Here is a 16,485-nt window from a genome sequence, read left to right as displayed (position 1 = left end):
CCCTTAGCTCTGCTTTCCTTTGCTCGACATCCTTTTCCCACACTCAGGATCCTACTTCACTCCTCATTAATCCCTAGAGCTGCACAGAGAAGGAGTACAGAGAGGGAGCACAGCAGAGGGCACAGAGAGACCAAGGGACCAAAATCCCTTGGCACGGGACCAAGATCCAAGTGGAAGAAGGGCCTTATGACCAACTCTATGGCTTCAGGCCCTGCTGTGGTTCCAGTTTTGAAAATATCAAAACGAATGCCAACAACAAATGTCATGGATAAAAAAGTGTTTTGTACCATTTGTAGAGAGGAGAGAGTAGTGAGGATCCAAATGTACACTCTGTCCAGGGCCAGATCGCCTAGGTTCAAACCCTTGTTTCAGCATTTACTAGATTCATGATCTTGGGCAAAATCCTTAGCCTCTCTGTGCCTGAGTTTCCTTATCTGTAAAATGGAAGTAACAATAGCTTCTACCTCACAAAGACTGTGAGGAGGATTAAAAGAGCAAATTCTTGAAAAGTGCTTAGATCTGTGCCCAAAATGTGAAAAAAGCTCAAGAAGTATTTGCTATTGTTACTATTTACTAATATTACCTATCAGTACCACAGGAATAAGAAGTAATAGCAGCGCACATAAATAAGAAAGATCTTCTGTGACTAATCATAATAATTGTCGCAAGGTACAGAGCACTTCCTAGATGCTCAACTTGCATTACCTCCCTAAATGTTGATGACAACTGTCGCACTATTAACCCCATTTTACAATCGAGAAGCACAGAGAGGTTAAGTGTTTTTCTCAAGACCACAGAGTCGGCATGTGGCGAAGGTACATTTATTGGTAATTCTTACTGCGTCTCAGCAGGAAAGAAAGCCTGTGGGTGCAAAGGTAAACAGTCCAGGCCCCAACCTACAGGAAGTTTCTGCTTCCAGAGAAGGGGCGGGGCGGGGCGGGGGCGGGAAAGAGGAGTAAACAAATAGTTATAGCACCGTGTGGTAATTGCTATAATAGAGGCTCACGACAAAAAGCGCTGCCGGATCTCAGACACTGGAACAAGAAAAGTACTGACAGCTTAAGGGTCCAAAGGAAAGACATGACAGTGACGGAATAAGCAGTGGTCCTCTGACCAACGTGTCCTGTAACAAACGTGCCACCCCGAAAGGACCGAACAAAAGCAGAGATCAAAGCGGAGGCTGAGCGCCTAGCCGAGGGCGGGTCTGACGAGTCGCGGCAGGGCCGGAAAGGGGTTAAGGCGAGCGGGTGGGCGGGGCGCGCGCGTTGATTGGCAGGGGTGGGGCCAGGCTCGTCACCCGCCCCGTCCCTCCGCCCCGGCTCCTCCAACCCCTGGGCTGGCAGGGGTACCGCCCGGGCGAGGGCCGGGGAGCTGGGCCGAGCCTCCCGTCCCCCTCCCCCGCGCCCCTGTCGCGTCCCGCCGGCTGGACGCGCTGGAGAAGTTGTGCGGCGCCCGGGCCGGCCCTACGGGCTGACCGTCGGCAAAGTTTGGCCCGAAGAGGAAGTGGCTTCAAGCCCCGGCAGGTGGCGGCCGGGCCTGGACAGGAGCCCTCGCGGCCTGCGGGCCGGCTTTAGGCGAGGGCGCGCTCCAGCGCCGGGCCTCGAACCGAGTCCCGGGACTTCGGGAGCCGGCCCCGGGAGAGAGCGCGGCGGTGGCCGGGGAAAACAACTCCGAAGTTGGAGAGAGGCACCGCCCCTGCTCCCAGACGGCCTCCCCCTCCTCGCCCCCAGCCCTGGCATCCAGAGCGCCGGTGGGGGAGACCGGGCCATGCAGCCCCCTCGGGGAGGCGGCAGTGGGGGGCCTGGACGCCCGGAGCGGCGCCGCCTCCCCACTGGATAGACGACAGAAGCTCCGGGATTCTTCCTGCACCTCCGGACGGCTCAGGATGCTGCCCACCACCCTCCTCTTCCTCCTCCTGGGTAAGAAACCGAAACGAGACTACTCACCCGGCACCCCGCCCCTAGGGCTGTCACAGAGCCCGGGCGCTCACTGCCTTCCTGCTCTGCCACCCCTCACTTCCCCTGCCTGCCGGCGTCTCCCAGCCCCTGCCGCCGCATCCGACGCTGTCGGCCCCAACCCCGGGGAAGCTGCCCGCCGCTCCCCTCAGCCCTCATCTTCCCTCGGGCTTCCCTAGATCGCCATGCCCACTACCCCAGGCCGTACTGCCGTACCTTCCTTCGAGGTCATACAGCGCAGCGTCCCCCAGCTCTACTGCCCCTTCCCTTAAACTACCCGGAAGTCCCAGATGGCTCCCTCTCCTCCTTGAGTTGCTCAGGTGAAGAAAACTAGGGGCGATTCACTCCCCTGCGCCTTCTCGCTCTTCCTCTAGGAGGCGCTCTGGCACATCCAGACCGGATCATTTTCCCAAATCCTGGTGAGTAGAGGATGCCCTTGGGGCGCCAAGGGCTTGGTAGTGAGAGAGGACCCATGAGGATTCTCTCTTCCCTGAATTCCTCTGGCATCTACCATAGTTTTAGAGTGGAGATCACACGGGGGGCGGGGGGGAACAGACCCCGTGTGAACTCTCACCTGGTAGTTATGTACTATTTTGGTTTTTTCCAAATATCCATACTTGACCTCCCTAGCCAGATGTAGTCTCCCTGATTGTAGAGACAGTATTTCTTGCTCCTCCTGGCCCAGTGGCTGGCACAAAGCAGACCTCAGATTGTCTGTGGTGTTGATATTTAAGGTGAAGCTATAATGAATGTGGGAAAGAAGAGGGTCCACCGAAGACTGATTCTAGAGTGTGGGTGTGGGTGTGTGGACGGAGAGGGGGGGTTTCTCTGCTCGTTCTTAAAGAGCTCAGGCCCTTAGAGGCCTCAGGCCTGGGGGCAGGGGGTATGACAGTAATGGGCTCTCAACCAGTGTCCTTACCTTCCTCTCTCTCCAGCCTGTGAGGACCCTCCGGCAGTGCTCTTGGAAGTGCAGGGCACCTTACAGAGGCCCTTGGGCCGGGACAGCCGCAGCGCCCCTGCCAACTGCACCTGGCTTATCCTGGGGAGCAGGGAGCAGACTGTAACAGTGAGGTGAGAAGCAGGGCAAGACCCTATTACCCTCCCTCTCCCTCCCTCCTTCACCATGGGAAAGCCTTCAGGAACTACTTCTCCATGGAGTTTCCATCCCTGTCAACGGGAGGAAGAGTAGAATTTGATTTGGCCGAGTCTCCCCTAAAAGCCTGCCTTGTTCTGGCCCAGACACAGTGAATTGGAGCCGAGCTGGGGCCGACATCTAGTTTGGATTCTGGTCCCCTCTGAAGGACAGCAGGCACTCTAGAAGCAGTCCTTGGGTTCCAATGTGGCTGCTCTGAGGAGTCCTTCAATCCATTGCACATCCTCGCCTGGGTTTCAGAAGCTATTCCTAGTTAGCGTAGAACCTTCCTCAGCCTCCCCAGATCTTTTAAGTGGTATAAGTCTCCCCAGTGTCCTCTGACCTTGGGCCAGAGGGTTGGGGCCCATGTTAAGTACCTGGCTATTTGCCTCACAGAGTTCACTCCCGTGAATTTACCCAGAAAGGGCAAAGAGGATAGTGTGGGAAGAGGCAGAGGGATCAGAATGCCATGCTGCCGCAGGCCTCTGTCAGGACTACTGTCACTGACTGTGAAGGAATCCAGCTGAGTTCATTTGGCTGTTGGATTTGGACTGTGGATGAGCAGGGGCTTGTGCTTCTTGGGGTAGAAGGGACCTGACACCATTGGGAGAGGAAGAAGCCAGCAGTGGTCAAGAATATCTCATGTCCATGGGGTGCTTGGCCGGCTCGGTGGGTGGAGCATGGGACTCTTGATGTCTGGGTTGTGAGTTCGAGCCCCACACTGGGTGTGGAGGTTACTTAAAAATAAAATCTTAAAAAAAACTCACGTCCTGCTCTCCTCCACCCCTGTAGGTTCCAAAAACTGCACCTGGCCTGTGGCTCAGAGCGCTTAGTCCTGCGCTCCCCTCTCCAGCCACGGCTCTCCCTGTGCGAGGCACCAGCCAGCCCTCTGCAGCTGCCTGGGGGCAACGTCACCATCACCTACAGCTATGCCGGGGCCGGAGCACCCATGGGCCAGGGCTTCCTGCTCTCCTACAGCCAAGGTATGCTGGACAGGGAGGTGTCTGGGACTAGTAGAACAGGTAGTAGAAGCCCCAGGGAGGAGGGGAGGATGCCACCAGCTCCCATGTCTCATAGCCCTTCTCCACTGTGCCTCCTGCAGACTGGCTGATGTGCCTGCCCGAAGAGTTCCAGTGCCTGAACCACCGCTGCGTGCCCTTGGCCCAGCGCTGCGACAGCGTGGACGCCTGTGGCGATGGCTCTGATGAGGCAGGTTGCAGCTCGGACCCCTTCCCTGACTTGACCCCGGCCCCTGTCCCCACCACCCCCTGCAATCACACCTTGGAAGACTTTTACGGGGTCTTCTCTTCCCCGGGCTACGCACACCCGGCCTCGGTCTCCCACCCTCAGTCCTGCCTCTGGCTGCTGGACCCCCATGACGGCCGGCGCCTGGCGGTGCGCTTCACGGCCCTGGACCTGGGCTACGGAGACGCGGTACACGTGTATGATGGCCCCGGGCTTCCCAGGCCCTCCCGGCTGCTGCGCAGCCTCACCCACTTCAGCAACGGCAAGGCTGTCACCGTGGAGACGCTGTCGGGCCAGGCCACCGTGGCCTACCACACGGTCGCCTGGAGCAGTGGCCGGGGCTTCAACGCCACCTACCACGTGCGGGGCTACTGCCTGCCCTGGGATCGACCCTGCAGCTTGGGCACCGGCCTGGGGGCCAGTGAGGGCCTGGGGGAGCGCTGCTACAGCGAGGCGCAGCGCTGCGACGGCTCGTGGGACTGTGCCGACGGCACGGACGAGGAGAACTGCCCCAGCTGCCCGCCCGGACACTTCCCCTGCGGGGCGGCCGGAACGCCCGGGGCCTCCGCCTGCTACCTGCCTGCCGACCGCTGCAACTACCAGACTTTCTGCGCCGACGGAGCGGACGAAAGACGCTGCCGGCACTGCCAGCCCGGCAACTTCCGCTGCCGGGACGAGAAGTGTGTGTATGAGACGTGGGTGTGCGACGGGCAGCCAGACTGCGCCGACGGCAGCGATGAGTGGGACTGCTCCTACGCCCTGCCCCGCAAGGTCATTACGGCTGCGGTCATCGGCAGCCTGGTGTGTGGCCTGCTGCTGGTCATCGCGCTGGGCTGCACCTGCAAGCTCTATGCCATTCGCACCCAGGAGTACAGGTCAGTGAGTGCGGCCAGCCATCGGGCCGGGCAGACCGAGGGCGAGACCGTGACAGTGCCCGCACCGGGGACGGGTTCTGGTGCCCTGCTTATGGGTTGGCTTCCGGACTCATCCAGCGGGGGGGCACAGGGTGCTCCTCTGAGGAGAGGACGGGGCTAGATGCTGAAAGCAATCTCAAGGAAGGAGGGGACCTCGGGTGACTTTTGGGAAAGCCAGGGCATCGCTCAGTCGTCCTGGCCTGGGTGTAGAGGGAAGAGACGCGTCCGGGCTAGGACAGGCTGCTCTGGCTGGCACCGCCTGTGGCTAAGCAGCCCTCATTCCTTCCAGCATCTTCGCCCCCCTGTCCCGGATGGAGGCTGAGATTGTGCAGCAGCAGGCACCGCCCTCCTATGGGCAGCTCATTGCCCAGGGCGCCATCCCGCCTGTAGAGGACTTCCCTACAGAGAACCCTAACGATGTAAGTGACCTCCCAGCCCTCGTCCCTCCTGCTTCCAAGCCTCCCGGGGCCCTGCCACCGTACCATCCTTCTTTAGCTTCCTGGCCCTCCCCACGACTCTGACTCCGGGCTCTGCCTCCTCTCCTTGCAGAACTCAGTGCTCGGCAACCTGCGCTCGCTGCTCCAGATTTTGCGCCAGGACATTACTCCAGGGGCTGCCTCAGGTGCCCGCCGCCGCCAGCGGGGCCGCTCTGTGCGCCGGCTCGTGCGCCGTCTCCGCCGCTGGGGCCTGCTTCCTCGAGCCCACCCCCCAGCCCGGACCCCTGAGACCAGATCCCAGGTCACCCCCTCTGCCGCTCCCCTTGAGGCTCTAGATGGCAACACAGGTCCGGCCCGTGAGGGGGGAGCGGTGGGTGGGCAGGACGGGGGACAGGCACCCCCGCTGCCCGTCAAGGCTCCCCTTCCATCCACCAGCGCGTCTCCGGCCCCCGCTACTGTCTCCGAGGCCCCGGGGCCACTGCCCTCCGTGCCCCTAGAGCCCTCACTGTTGTCTGGAGTGGTGCAGGCCCTGCGAGGCCGCCTCCTGCCTAGCCTTCGGCCCCCAGGACCAACTCGGACCCCACCTGAACCCCATACCACAGCCCTGTCTCCAGAGGACGAAGATGATGTGCTTCTGTTGCCACTGGCTGAGCCAGGGGTCTGGGTGGTGGAAGCGGAGGATGAGCCACTGCTTGCCTGAGGTGACCTGGTGCCCTCGGGGGCTCCGGTCACAGTGACGACAACCCTTTAGAGGGCAGCTCAGCTTCCCGTCCCCCACTTCCCTCCCTGGCCCTCCGTCTGAGGGGCCTTGGTGAGCCTCCTGTTGACCCTGTGTAGCTGCTGTAAAATTAGGTTCCCTCAGGCGGGGAAAGGGCTCACACAGAGCTCCCTCCGCACATGCCCAGAGACCACAGTCTCTCTACCGCCACCGTCTCCCCACACCACCACCACTCATGTGGCTGTTTTTAAAAAGTAAGTTTCTTAAAGGGTCAGGGGCCTGGACACTCCATCCTTACCAAACCCCTCCCCAGAAGTGGCCTTTAAGCACCAGAATGTCAATTGGCTGGAGACGTCCAGCCCCCAGGGGAAGGATTTGGGCAGAGCCTGAGGTTTTGCCAACTGTGATCCTTCCTACAGGGCGTGGCTCATAAAAAGAGCACAAAAAATGCTTTTGTCCCATAGCTAGGTCATTGCCCAGCAAGTCAAGGTTGAAAATAAAAGAACAAGAAATTTCAGATTTTTGTAAATGAGCTATGACCGGAGCCCTGTCTCTACCCGTCTCAGCTGATATTCGCCTCATGGTGCTCCTCCCTACCAAGGCCTCTGGTCTGGCCTCCCACTCCTGCCTTCTTCCTACTAACCACACACCCTTGGTTTTTATACCGCTCAGACGGTAAGAAAGTTCCAAGAACCCTAAGGACCAGTTCTCTCCACCAGCCCCACCCACCTGCCCCGCTGGGGCTCAGCTCTACAGTGAGTGTCACCAGCGGTAAGCACCAAGCCTCTTCACTCACCACCAGGCCAGAAGTCTGGTGAGCCAGCTGGGCCCTGTAGCTGGGAAGGTTCCCATTTATGGAGTACTCCCAGAGCACAGATCACAGAAGCAGAATGTCCCTAGTGGAACATAGGAGCCATAACTCCTGGCCTCCACCTTCCACCCCCACCAAGCACTTACAGTCTGGCTTAGGCAAGACAGATGAACTCTCAGCCAGGATGCCTCAGAGCAGACAAAGATAAATTGAGAGAAAAATCAGGAACATTCGGGGTTGAAGATGCTGGCATCACTTTGACCAAATCCAAAGGGTCTTTCTAGAAGAGGGCTCAAACTAGACTCTAAAGAATGTTGTCAGTAGTTGGAATAGAGTTGTGGATTCTAGGAAGGGTGAGCATCCACAGGATAAGCAAACTAAGCTGCTGTGAGGGCTAGGGCTGGAGGCTGGACCCCAGACCTGAGAAATGGGGCAGGAGTGTAAGCAGTGGCCGGAGTTGAAGAGCTGGAGAAGGTGGTGGAGGAGGGAACAATCTGTGAGAAATGTTGGGAGCCCAGCCTCTGATGAGTGAAGTGACAGAAGCTGTCCCAGAGTTTGAAATGAAAACTGGGACAAAGGATACAGTCGGAGTCTATGGGGGTGTGCATGGTGCCCTACGAGCGGAAGTGAGGCATTCCCCAACAGAAGCAGACCCCCGTCAGGCGGACCCTCACCCTTCCCGGCAGGCCTGCCCTCTTCCCACTCCCTGGTGGAGGGGCCCTGTTGATCACAGCCTGTTAGCATCCTCACACCTAGCACCAACTGCATGTTTCCTCCTCCCAGGGAGCAAGAGACTAGGGAAGTGGCAGAGGGTAAATGTGTTACAGTCATGGGATCATGGGATCTTGACTTGGGAAAGAGCCAGATTCCTTTCACTCCAGACCCTCTCCGGAGATTGGGAAAGGGCCGTCAGAAATCCCCAACCTTGTGTTCTCCAACCCCTTCGGGCCTTCCCAAGTGCTAACAGTCCCTGAGTTCCCCCAGTGTCAGGCCCAGGGAAGCAAGGAGTGCTGATTTCCCTCCCACACCTCCCCATCAGTGGTCTATGCCTCTCCCTTGCTCCTCTCTTCTTCATAGCCACCCCCCAAAAAAACCTTCAGCCAATAGCTTCATCCCTTGTCCTGCTCCAGACCTTTTACTTCCTGGTGGTATTTGTAACTTGAATGTGGACAAAGATTGAAGGTAAAAGAATGCTCCTCAGGGTGGAATGCTTCAAAAGCCAGAGGGGGATGACCTGAGGGTAGAGTTCACCGGAAAGGGCTGTGTGTCTGGATCCCTGAGCCTCAAAGAAGTTTCTCTAGATGCTGGGTGTATGCTCTAGAAGGTGCAAGGGGTAACACTACTTGTGTCAGGCACGGTGAAGCCCCAGGTTGGTGGAGAGGGGGGATCAGCCTTGTGCAGGCAACATGGCGAAACTAAGAGGGTCCCACCCAGGAGAGGTGGAGCCTTGGGGAGCAGTCACCCAAGTTTACTTGAACCGTGGCCTAAGGAAAAAGAAACGGGACCACCTCACATCCTATCAGGACAGAGACACCGCCATCCAAAGTGCCCAGTATCAGGGTGTAGGACTCTTGCCAAGGCTCTGGCTGTGGAGGAGGGAGGTGCTCTCAGCATGAGATGGAGATCAGCCCGGGAATCTGAGATAACAGGACAGACCAGAATTCAGTCCTTGAGAATCAATCTGAAGCCAACTCCAGGCCCTGCTGGGAGGGGAGAGGGACCTCCAGCCACACTGCCTGAGGTTGTGGGAGCACAAGAGAGTTGGGTAACCTGCCCAGTGCCAGATCCTTTTTCAGGCATAGTGAACCCTCATAACAAGGCTGTGCAATGAGCATCATCAACCCAATTCACAGGTTCAGGAGCAGTCCCAGAGGAGTGATGAGACTAGCCCAGCCTCAATGGAGACGCAGAGTTAAACCTGGGTTGGTTCAGTTCCAAATCTCACCTTTGCCCCACCATTCCACAGGACCTCCCATTCCTGAGGAAGCTGGGACAGGGGCCAGTGCACAACCTCGTACTAGTGGGACAAGAGAGACAGTGGTTCAAGGTGTAACCCAGCCTGCTCCTAGGACCCAAGGCTGGCTGAGTCCTGGTGGGGTCAGCTGTGCCCTGACTCACTCACTCTCATCTAGTATCCCAGAAATGAATCCAGCCACCTAAGTGAGTTTTCCAGATACGTGAAGCTCACCCCTTTACAATTAAAAACTTTTAAAACTCATTGTGGAAGGAAATCATTCTAAACATTCTCCTCTTCAGCACATCTGCAATAGAATATACATTTTTCTGGAGAGCTGAGGATCACTCACAGAAACCAGCGGCCTATCTATAGCAATCTTTAGAGGCTGTAATGGTGTCAGGGAAGCTGTTTGCCTGTCTGCCCAATGCCCTCCGACCACTTTTTAAATGTTTCTGACTGCTTTCAAAGTTTTTTGTAGCGTTATTTCCCTTGCTACCAGGCTTTCAGGGGTCCCTTGCTACTCCAAATGTTGAGTATGGGAACACACAGGGACATACTGAAATTGTGAATAAGGAAGGCCAAGTGGGCTGTGACTGAGGACTGGAGAGTCTATCCACTGAGTAAAGTGCGTAAGTATGGTGGTTGCTCAGGAGTCCTTTCTGTTTCCCCTAGACCCCAAACGTGGCCCTGCAGTTCACCTCCAGCTAAGTGGTCAGTGCACATCAGTCCAAGATTACTCTTCGTCTCTTCCATTGGAGGAGTCCACTGAAGATTACCATACAGACCGTTCCCAATAATAGGAGACAGTTGGAATATTTAAGACAAAGAAGGCAGCATCGCAGATGAAAAACAGTCTTGGGTATTGGAAAAATCAGGGTGGGAATCCTGGTGTCCCCATTTTCCAACTGCACGATCGATCTGGGGACAGGCCAGCCACCTACCACTCTGAGCCTTTGGGTCAGGAGGATGACAGGAGAGAAAGGAAGGTGCTTAGCGCAGCACCTGGCAACAAACACAGGGTGAGAACGAGGCAGGAAACTGAAAGGTCTGTTTGGGTGCTTGCAGCGTCAGGAAGAAAAGAGAAGAGCTGGAGCCTGAAGAGAAAGGGACCCGGGCAGAAAAGGAGCAGTAAAGCCATCCTGGCTTCCCACAAAGGGGTAGACATCCTTGTGTAGCCCTGGAGAGCTGGTGGTGCCCCAGCGAGCAGGAGAGCGGGGATAGGGAACTTCTAGAGGGCTTAGCTCAATCTCCCCTAGCACTAGATTGGTGGGCCTGGCAGGGCGCGAGAGAAGGGGAGGCAGTCCCCACATGGTTTGCACCCGCCTGAACCTAGTGACAAAATGAAGCTGCCCAAACCAGGCAGCCTTCACTCCTTCTTCAGAGCCCCCATCTGCCTAGGGGCCAAGTTGGGAAATGGCTACCGTGATGGGTCTTTTAGCCCAGAAGGGGTGGTATGGAGAAGGAGAGGGTGATGGGGAAGCTTGGTGCCAGTGTGACCCTGAATCTCTTGGTTTCTGCCTCTAGGCCCTCCATGTAGCCACTGAGCACCCACTCTGAGCTGGATGGACACTGGGCTCAGAGGCGGGGAGTCCACAGACAAATGACGCACAGTCCCCGCTCCTGGAGAAAGACCTCCCAGTGCCTGGGTCCTTGCCTCCTGCCATCCTCAGCTCCCTTACCTGCTGAGCCCTCACCCCGCTTCTCTGAACCCCTGTCTCTTTTGCCCCTCTGACTTCGTTCTGGTCGGGTCTTAACCAGACTCCGCAGTGTGTGTGCTCCCAGTGGGAAGCGACACAAAGGAAGGGGGAGGCAGAAAGGAGGGAATCCCGCTGACATCACTGCTCATTAGCATGTGTGACCTCATCAGGGGGCGGGACAATTTCCCCAGGTGTGGGGGGGGGGAGGGCATGGGGGTGGTATTTAAGGGAAAAGCTGACAGTGCTGCTGAGTGAGGGAGTGGGTACTGCAAGCCGCGGGGCTGCACACGCGCGCGCACACACACACACACACGCACACCGATGCACACGGACCTCGACACCGACATGGACACGGACACAGAAACCACAGCACTCTGCCCCTCCGGCAGCCACCGGGCCTCCCCCCCAGGGACGCCCACACCAGGTGAGGGCTGAGCTGGGCAGGTTCCAGCTGAAACCATGGGGGTGGGAGCTGAAGCTCTGGTGGGGAGGTCAGAACTGAGGGTTGACGGAGCTTGAACCCAAACAGCAAAGGGGAAGAGCAACTCAGGAAGTGGGGAAGCCTCACGCTCACACCAGGACTGAGGCTGGGCTGGGCTGGGAGCCGCGGGGGTGCTGCCCAAACGCCCCCTCCCCCCATCACTCCTAGGGCTTCGCTGGGAAAACTGGTGCTCAGCCCCTAGGTCAGCCTCATTCCCAAGAGGCTGGGATGGGCAGGAGGGCTGGGGGAAAGGGAAGGGGCAGCCCACCAGCCTGGGAATCACGGGCTGGGGGCTGCCCTGGGGACCTGTTGGAAGGGTTTCACTGGCTCTTGAGGCCCTGGCTGCCAGCCAAGTATTGATCCTAGGCTATTTCCAGCCTCTCGCCATCCCGCTTTGTTGTGTCTGTCGTTCTTCCTCCAGTTACCCTGACCCATGCATTGTCACTCTCCCTCTCGCTCCCGCTCCCGCTCTCCGCTCTCTCGCTCTCTCCCCCACTCCCTCCCTCCCTCCTTCTACCTCACAGAAGATTCTCTGGGACTCCAGGGACTGCCAGAGATGCAGAAAGATTCTCACACACAACCATGCCCTGGGGGATGATCACCTACCTACTGGGCCATGAGAAGAGGCAGCTCTTCTCACACACGGCGGTGGGGGGGGGCGGCGGCGGGGAGCCCAACGCACACATCGTAAGGAGCAAAGGCCCTTCCCTGGGAACAGGCTCCCCACGAAGTTTTTGACTCTACCACTACCCACCCCCCAGAACCTGGGCAGCAGCGGCAGCTTCTCATCCCCTTCACACCTCCCCATTTGGGGGGACTACCTGTTCGAGAAGCAGTAGAAGACAGGGCCTCTTGGTGGAAGGAGGGGCAGCCCCCCCCTCAGGCCAGAGGCCTAGTCTGGGGGTGTGCCTGTGTGTCAGTGTGAGGCCTGAGTGGGTGTGCAAGCCTGTGCACACGTGCCTCCCCTGCATGGGGCATGTTTTGAACAGGCTGTGGCTGGGACCACATTAGGTAAGCCTTCAGTCGGCTCCTTTGAGACCTACCAGTTCAGGCTTCTGGGGGAGTTCAGTGTCAGAGGTCAGACCAAATATTCTCAGCTCCTTCTGGGTCATGGTCATCCACTGGGGCTCTGAGGCCAGAGCAGGCAGGATTGAGCCCTCTGCAGATGGCTAGGCATACCCCCACTCATAGCTTCCTTCTCTTTGCCCCCCCAGAAACAGATGCCTCACTGCTGAAGCAGCCAGAGAAGCTGTTGGCAGGGTTGGACCGGGGTGGGCCACCCCCTGCCCCAGGGGCCCCCAGACGAAGAGGCAGTATGCCTGTCCCCTACAAGCACCAGCTGCGGCGCGCCCAGGCCATAGATGAACTTGACTGGCCACCTCAAGCCTCATCCTCTGGTTCCTCGGACTCCTTGGGCTCAGGGGAGGCAGGCCCCACCCAAAAGGATGGCATCTTCAAGGTCATGCTGGTAGGGGAGAGCGGCGTGGGCAAGAGCACCCTAGCAGGCACTTTCGGTGGTCTCCAGGGAGACAGTGCTCATGAGCCGGAGAACCCAGGTATTTGGGGGAGCCCTGTAAGGGTCAAGGGCACCTGTGGAGCCCTAGTCAGGGATGGAAGAGCTCAAGGCATGAGCGGCCCCTGGAGGCCAGAACCTAAGAGAAACTGCTCCAGTGCTTTCTGTGGCAACCTCCCTGGAGGGGGTGTCCCTGGTTACCAGGTGTCACAAGTGTTGGGGAGCCTCCTAATGGGCTCTATTCCCTGTCCTTATTTCCCAACAGAGGACACCTATGAAAGACGCATCATGGTGGATAAGGAGGAAGTGACTCTAGTTGTTTATGACATCTGGGAACAGGTAAGAACCTAGGAGAGCTGGGGAGGGGCAGAGTCTGGCTGAAGGCTGGTGGCACTGTAGGCCCTGGTTCCAGTATGTACTAGAACCTGACCTTTCACACGTATCCTCTCCGAGAGCAAAGGCCCACATCAATGTGCATGCCATGGCACTGAGTGTCGCTTTCTTTCCAGGATATTCTGACCCAGAGGGAAGTTAGGATCTGAATTTGACAAACCCTGCAGCTGTGAGCCAGGCTGAATACCCTGAAATCAATCCCATCCATACATTTTCCAGTCTGGAAGAGTCTGATCTGACAGGACAAGAGCTCAGGGCCTGGAATATCAGGGAAGGGGAAGAAGTGAGGATCTGTGAATATCTGAACATAAATCGTTACTACATAGAAATGAGAGGCCAGATTACATACAATCGAAGAGCATTCACTTTTACAATGAGCACTTAAGGATAAGAAAGTAGGATGGGCTACCCCAATCTAGGAACCTGTGTCCCCAATTCTCCCATGTGGGACTCACATTATAAACCACCTGCTCCTCCACAAGCACACTCCAGGGTATGGAGATTCTGCCATTAACTAGCTCTGCAGTCCTAGGCAGGTGGCTTCTCCCTCACATCCAGATGCCTCATCCTTGAGATGCAGGTGCTGGGCGGGTGCTCCCACGCCTCCAGCCCTGACATTCCATCACTCTCTGCCCATATGCAGGGGGACGCAGGGGGGTGGCTGCGGGACCACTGCCTTCAGATCGGGGATGCCTTTCTCATCGTCTTCTCAGTCACCGACCGACGAAGCTTCTCCAAAGTTCCAGAGACCCTACTTAGGCTGCGGGCTGGGAGGCCCCACCACGACCTCCCTGTCATCCTCGTTGGAAACAAGAGCGACCTGGCCCGCTCCCGGGAGGTCTCACTGGAGGGTGCGTATCCTGTACCTCATCATACCTGCAATCTCAGGGGACCCTCTCCCTTCCAGGTCGCCTCCTCTCCACAGGGCCCTTTTACCCTCCCGGTGCACAAACAACTGCCTTTAGCCTTTAGCAGGCTAAGGGCAGACTCTCAATGCCCATGCTTAGGGCCCGAGAACCCCTTCTCTTCATGCCTCACCTCTTCTCCAAGGCCCCCTTCTCTCCTCCCCTTGGCAGTACCACCGCCCTCTACGTGATCCCTGCTTTGTTCTCCGTTGAGATTCACCGGCCGCGACCCCTTTCCGCTGCACCCGGGGCACCACCCCACCCCCCGCCCCGAGCCCAGTGCCGCCCGCGGGCGCCTCAACCCGGTCCCTTCCCGCAGAGGGCCGCCACCTGGCAGGGACCCTGAGCTGCAAGCACATCGAGACGTCGGCCGCGCTGCACCACAACACGCAGGAGCTCTTCGAGGGCGCGGTGCGCCAGATCCGGCTGCGGCAGGGCCGGAGCCGCGCCGGGGGCCCGCGGCCCGAGTGGGGCTGCCCCGACGGCCCCCCGCCGCCCGCGCGCCGCGAGAGCCTCACCAAGAAGGCCAAGCGCTTCCTGGCCAACCTGGTGCCGCGCAACGCCAAGTTCTTCAAGCAGCGCTCCAGGTCGTGTCACGACCTCTCCGTGCTCTGAGCCGCGGTCGCCATGGTCACCGCGGTCGCCATGGTCACCGCGCCCTCCGCTCGCCCCTTCGCCCCGCCCCGCCCCCGTCCGCCCTGCGCAGACCGTCTAGGAAACCAAAAACGCCCAGGGCGCGCAGCCGCCGGCGCGCGTCGCCCCCAGCCCCGCCACCGCGCGTGCCCTGGCTACCTCCCGGCCCCTGAGCGCCTAGAAGGCGAGGACGCAGACCTGCGGGCGGGCGCGCTGCGGCCGGAGGACCAGGCGGCTTCTGGAGGGCAGGACGGGCTATAGTTCCGCGAACCATTTTGACTTTTATTAAGTCACGCTTGACCACCTCTCCTGTAAAGAGATCCTAAAAGCGAGAACTGGAAAAGTGCTTTTAGACCCCTTTCCAGTTCACCTTTGTACTCTGCGCCGATACGCCTCACCTTTAAGAAATCCTTAAAGGTAAAGACACGGAGACGCTTCTTTGAGACTTTTCCTAAAACGTGCTGGCTCTTAGTTGCTGCACTTGTCCACTTTGCCTTTAAGAAGTTCTTAAAGGCAAGGGCCTGGAAGTGCTGTTTTTCAGAATTGATTATGTGATTCACCACCACACCGCGGCACTTCCCTTTTAAGGTTATTAAAGGTAAGGTTTGGACAGACTTTTGCCTTCAGATGCCATTGTGAAGAGCTGAGCAGGTGGTACCGCCCCTTTTGGCCAGGGCCCAGGAGGCCCCAGCAAGGGAGCCACCCTTCCCTTTTCAATAAAGAACTTTTCTACATTTGCTCATTTTGACTCTGTTCTCAAAAGCCCCACAGAAGGGATAGTTGTAGATGGAAACAGTTACAGACAAAGCTTAGGCCCAGAGGAGCAAGGAACCTAAATCTCCACGGCGGCTCCAGAACTGACTTAGTCCTGGTGTAGTCCATGATAAGGAGCCACAGGCCCTTAGAGATAACTGGGTCCAACTCATCCCTTTGCAGATGAGCAAACAACCCTGGAGAGGAGCAAAGAATTGCTAGAAGTTTTAGTAACTTACTGACACAACGGGACCAAATCCACAGACTCTAGACCTCAACACCTTACCTCACCTTATGCTGTAGAGTAAGCTGGAGGCTACATTTAGCACCCAGAGCTACCCCCAGCTGGTTTCAGGTGGGGCTGGTTTCAGGTGGGGCCCGTATTTACCAGGAAGGCCCATCAGCTAGGGCATGGTGAAGATGGCCCGCACCTCCCTTGGCAGGCCCCCACCACCCCAACTGTCACCTGCAAAGCCCGTGTGAGAACTGAAGCTGTCAGTGCCTCCCCCTGGGGACACCCACGCCTACTGCTGCCTGAGCCACGAATCTGAACAAAGAGAGCAGAGGCAGCAGCTCCCCTCACCCGAGACTACAGCACAGCTACTTGAGCACCTGAGGGCCAGGCCTCCACTCCACCCCACCCAGGTTCCCAGAACTTGATGGAAAGAGGGATGAGATGTCTCCTGATCCCTGCAGCTGGGAAGGAGCCAAGGGCAACCAGCTCCACATGGGTGGTTATGAGACAATAATATGAATAGTGACATTATCCTTAGGACTTTATTCGCTTTCTGTTAGTTCTCTAATGACTACATAAGGTGTTACTGAGCTTTTTATTGTACAAGAAACAGTTTAAGTAACTTGCTTGAGGTCAGGAAGCGAGAGAGCAGGGATCCCACTCATACCTGCTTGATACTTAATGATTTTATCCAGGTTTGTATCCA

At 57.7% G+C, this 16,485-nt stretch overlaps 2 protein-coding genes across 2 annotated transcripts; both read left to right on the top strand.

The window, feature by feature from the left end:
• The first annotated feature begins 1,787 nt into the window (after nucleotides 1–1,787).
• On the top strand, nucleotides 1,788–6,933 carry LRP10 (LDL receptor related protein 10). The gene is made up of 7 exons (XM_027570428.1): nucleotides 1,788–1,919; nucleotides 2,330–2,374; nucleotides 2,891–3,026; nucleotides 3,880–4,070; nucleotides 4,190–5,207; nucleotides 5,536–5,665; nucleotides 5,796–6,933. The coding sequence occupies exons 1-7, from the start codon at nucleotides 1,886–1,888 to the stop codon at nucleotides 6,381–6,383; spliced, it is 2,142 nt and encodes a 713-aa protein (XP_027426229.1). The 5' UTR covers nucleotides 1,788–1,885; the 3' UTR covers nucleotides 6,384–6,933.
• Nucleotides 6,934–11,100: 4,167 nt separating this feature from the next.
• On the top strand, nucleotides 11,101–15,507 carry REM2 (RRAD and GEM like GTPase 2). The gene is made up of 5 exons (XM_027571459.2): nucleotides 11,101–11,290; nucleotides 12,562–12,903; nucleotides 13,126–13,199; nucleotides 13,897–14,104; nucleotides 14,478–15,507. Exons 1-5 carry the CDS (start codon nucleotides 11,188–11,190, stop codon nucleotides 14,771–14,773), a joined length of 1,023 nt encoding a protein of 340 aa, XP_027427260.1. The 5' UTR covers nucleotides 11,101–11,187; the 3' UTR covers nucleotides 14,774–15,507.
• The last annotated feature ends 978 nt before the right edge of the window (nucleotides 15,508–16,485 follow it).

This window comes from Zalophus californianus, chromosome 6 (genome assembly GCF_009762305.2).
Source record: "Zalophus californianus isolate mZalCal1 chromosome 6, mZalCal1.pri.v2, whole genome shotgun sequence".
NCBI classification, from domain to species: domain Eukaryota; kingdom Metazoa; phylum Chordata; class Mammalia; order Carnivora; family Otariidae; genus Zalophus; species Zalophus californianus.
This window is presented reverse-complemented; position numbering and strand designations above follow the sequence as displayed.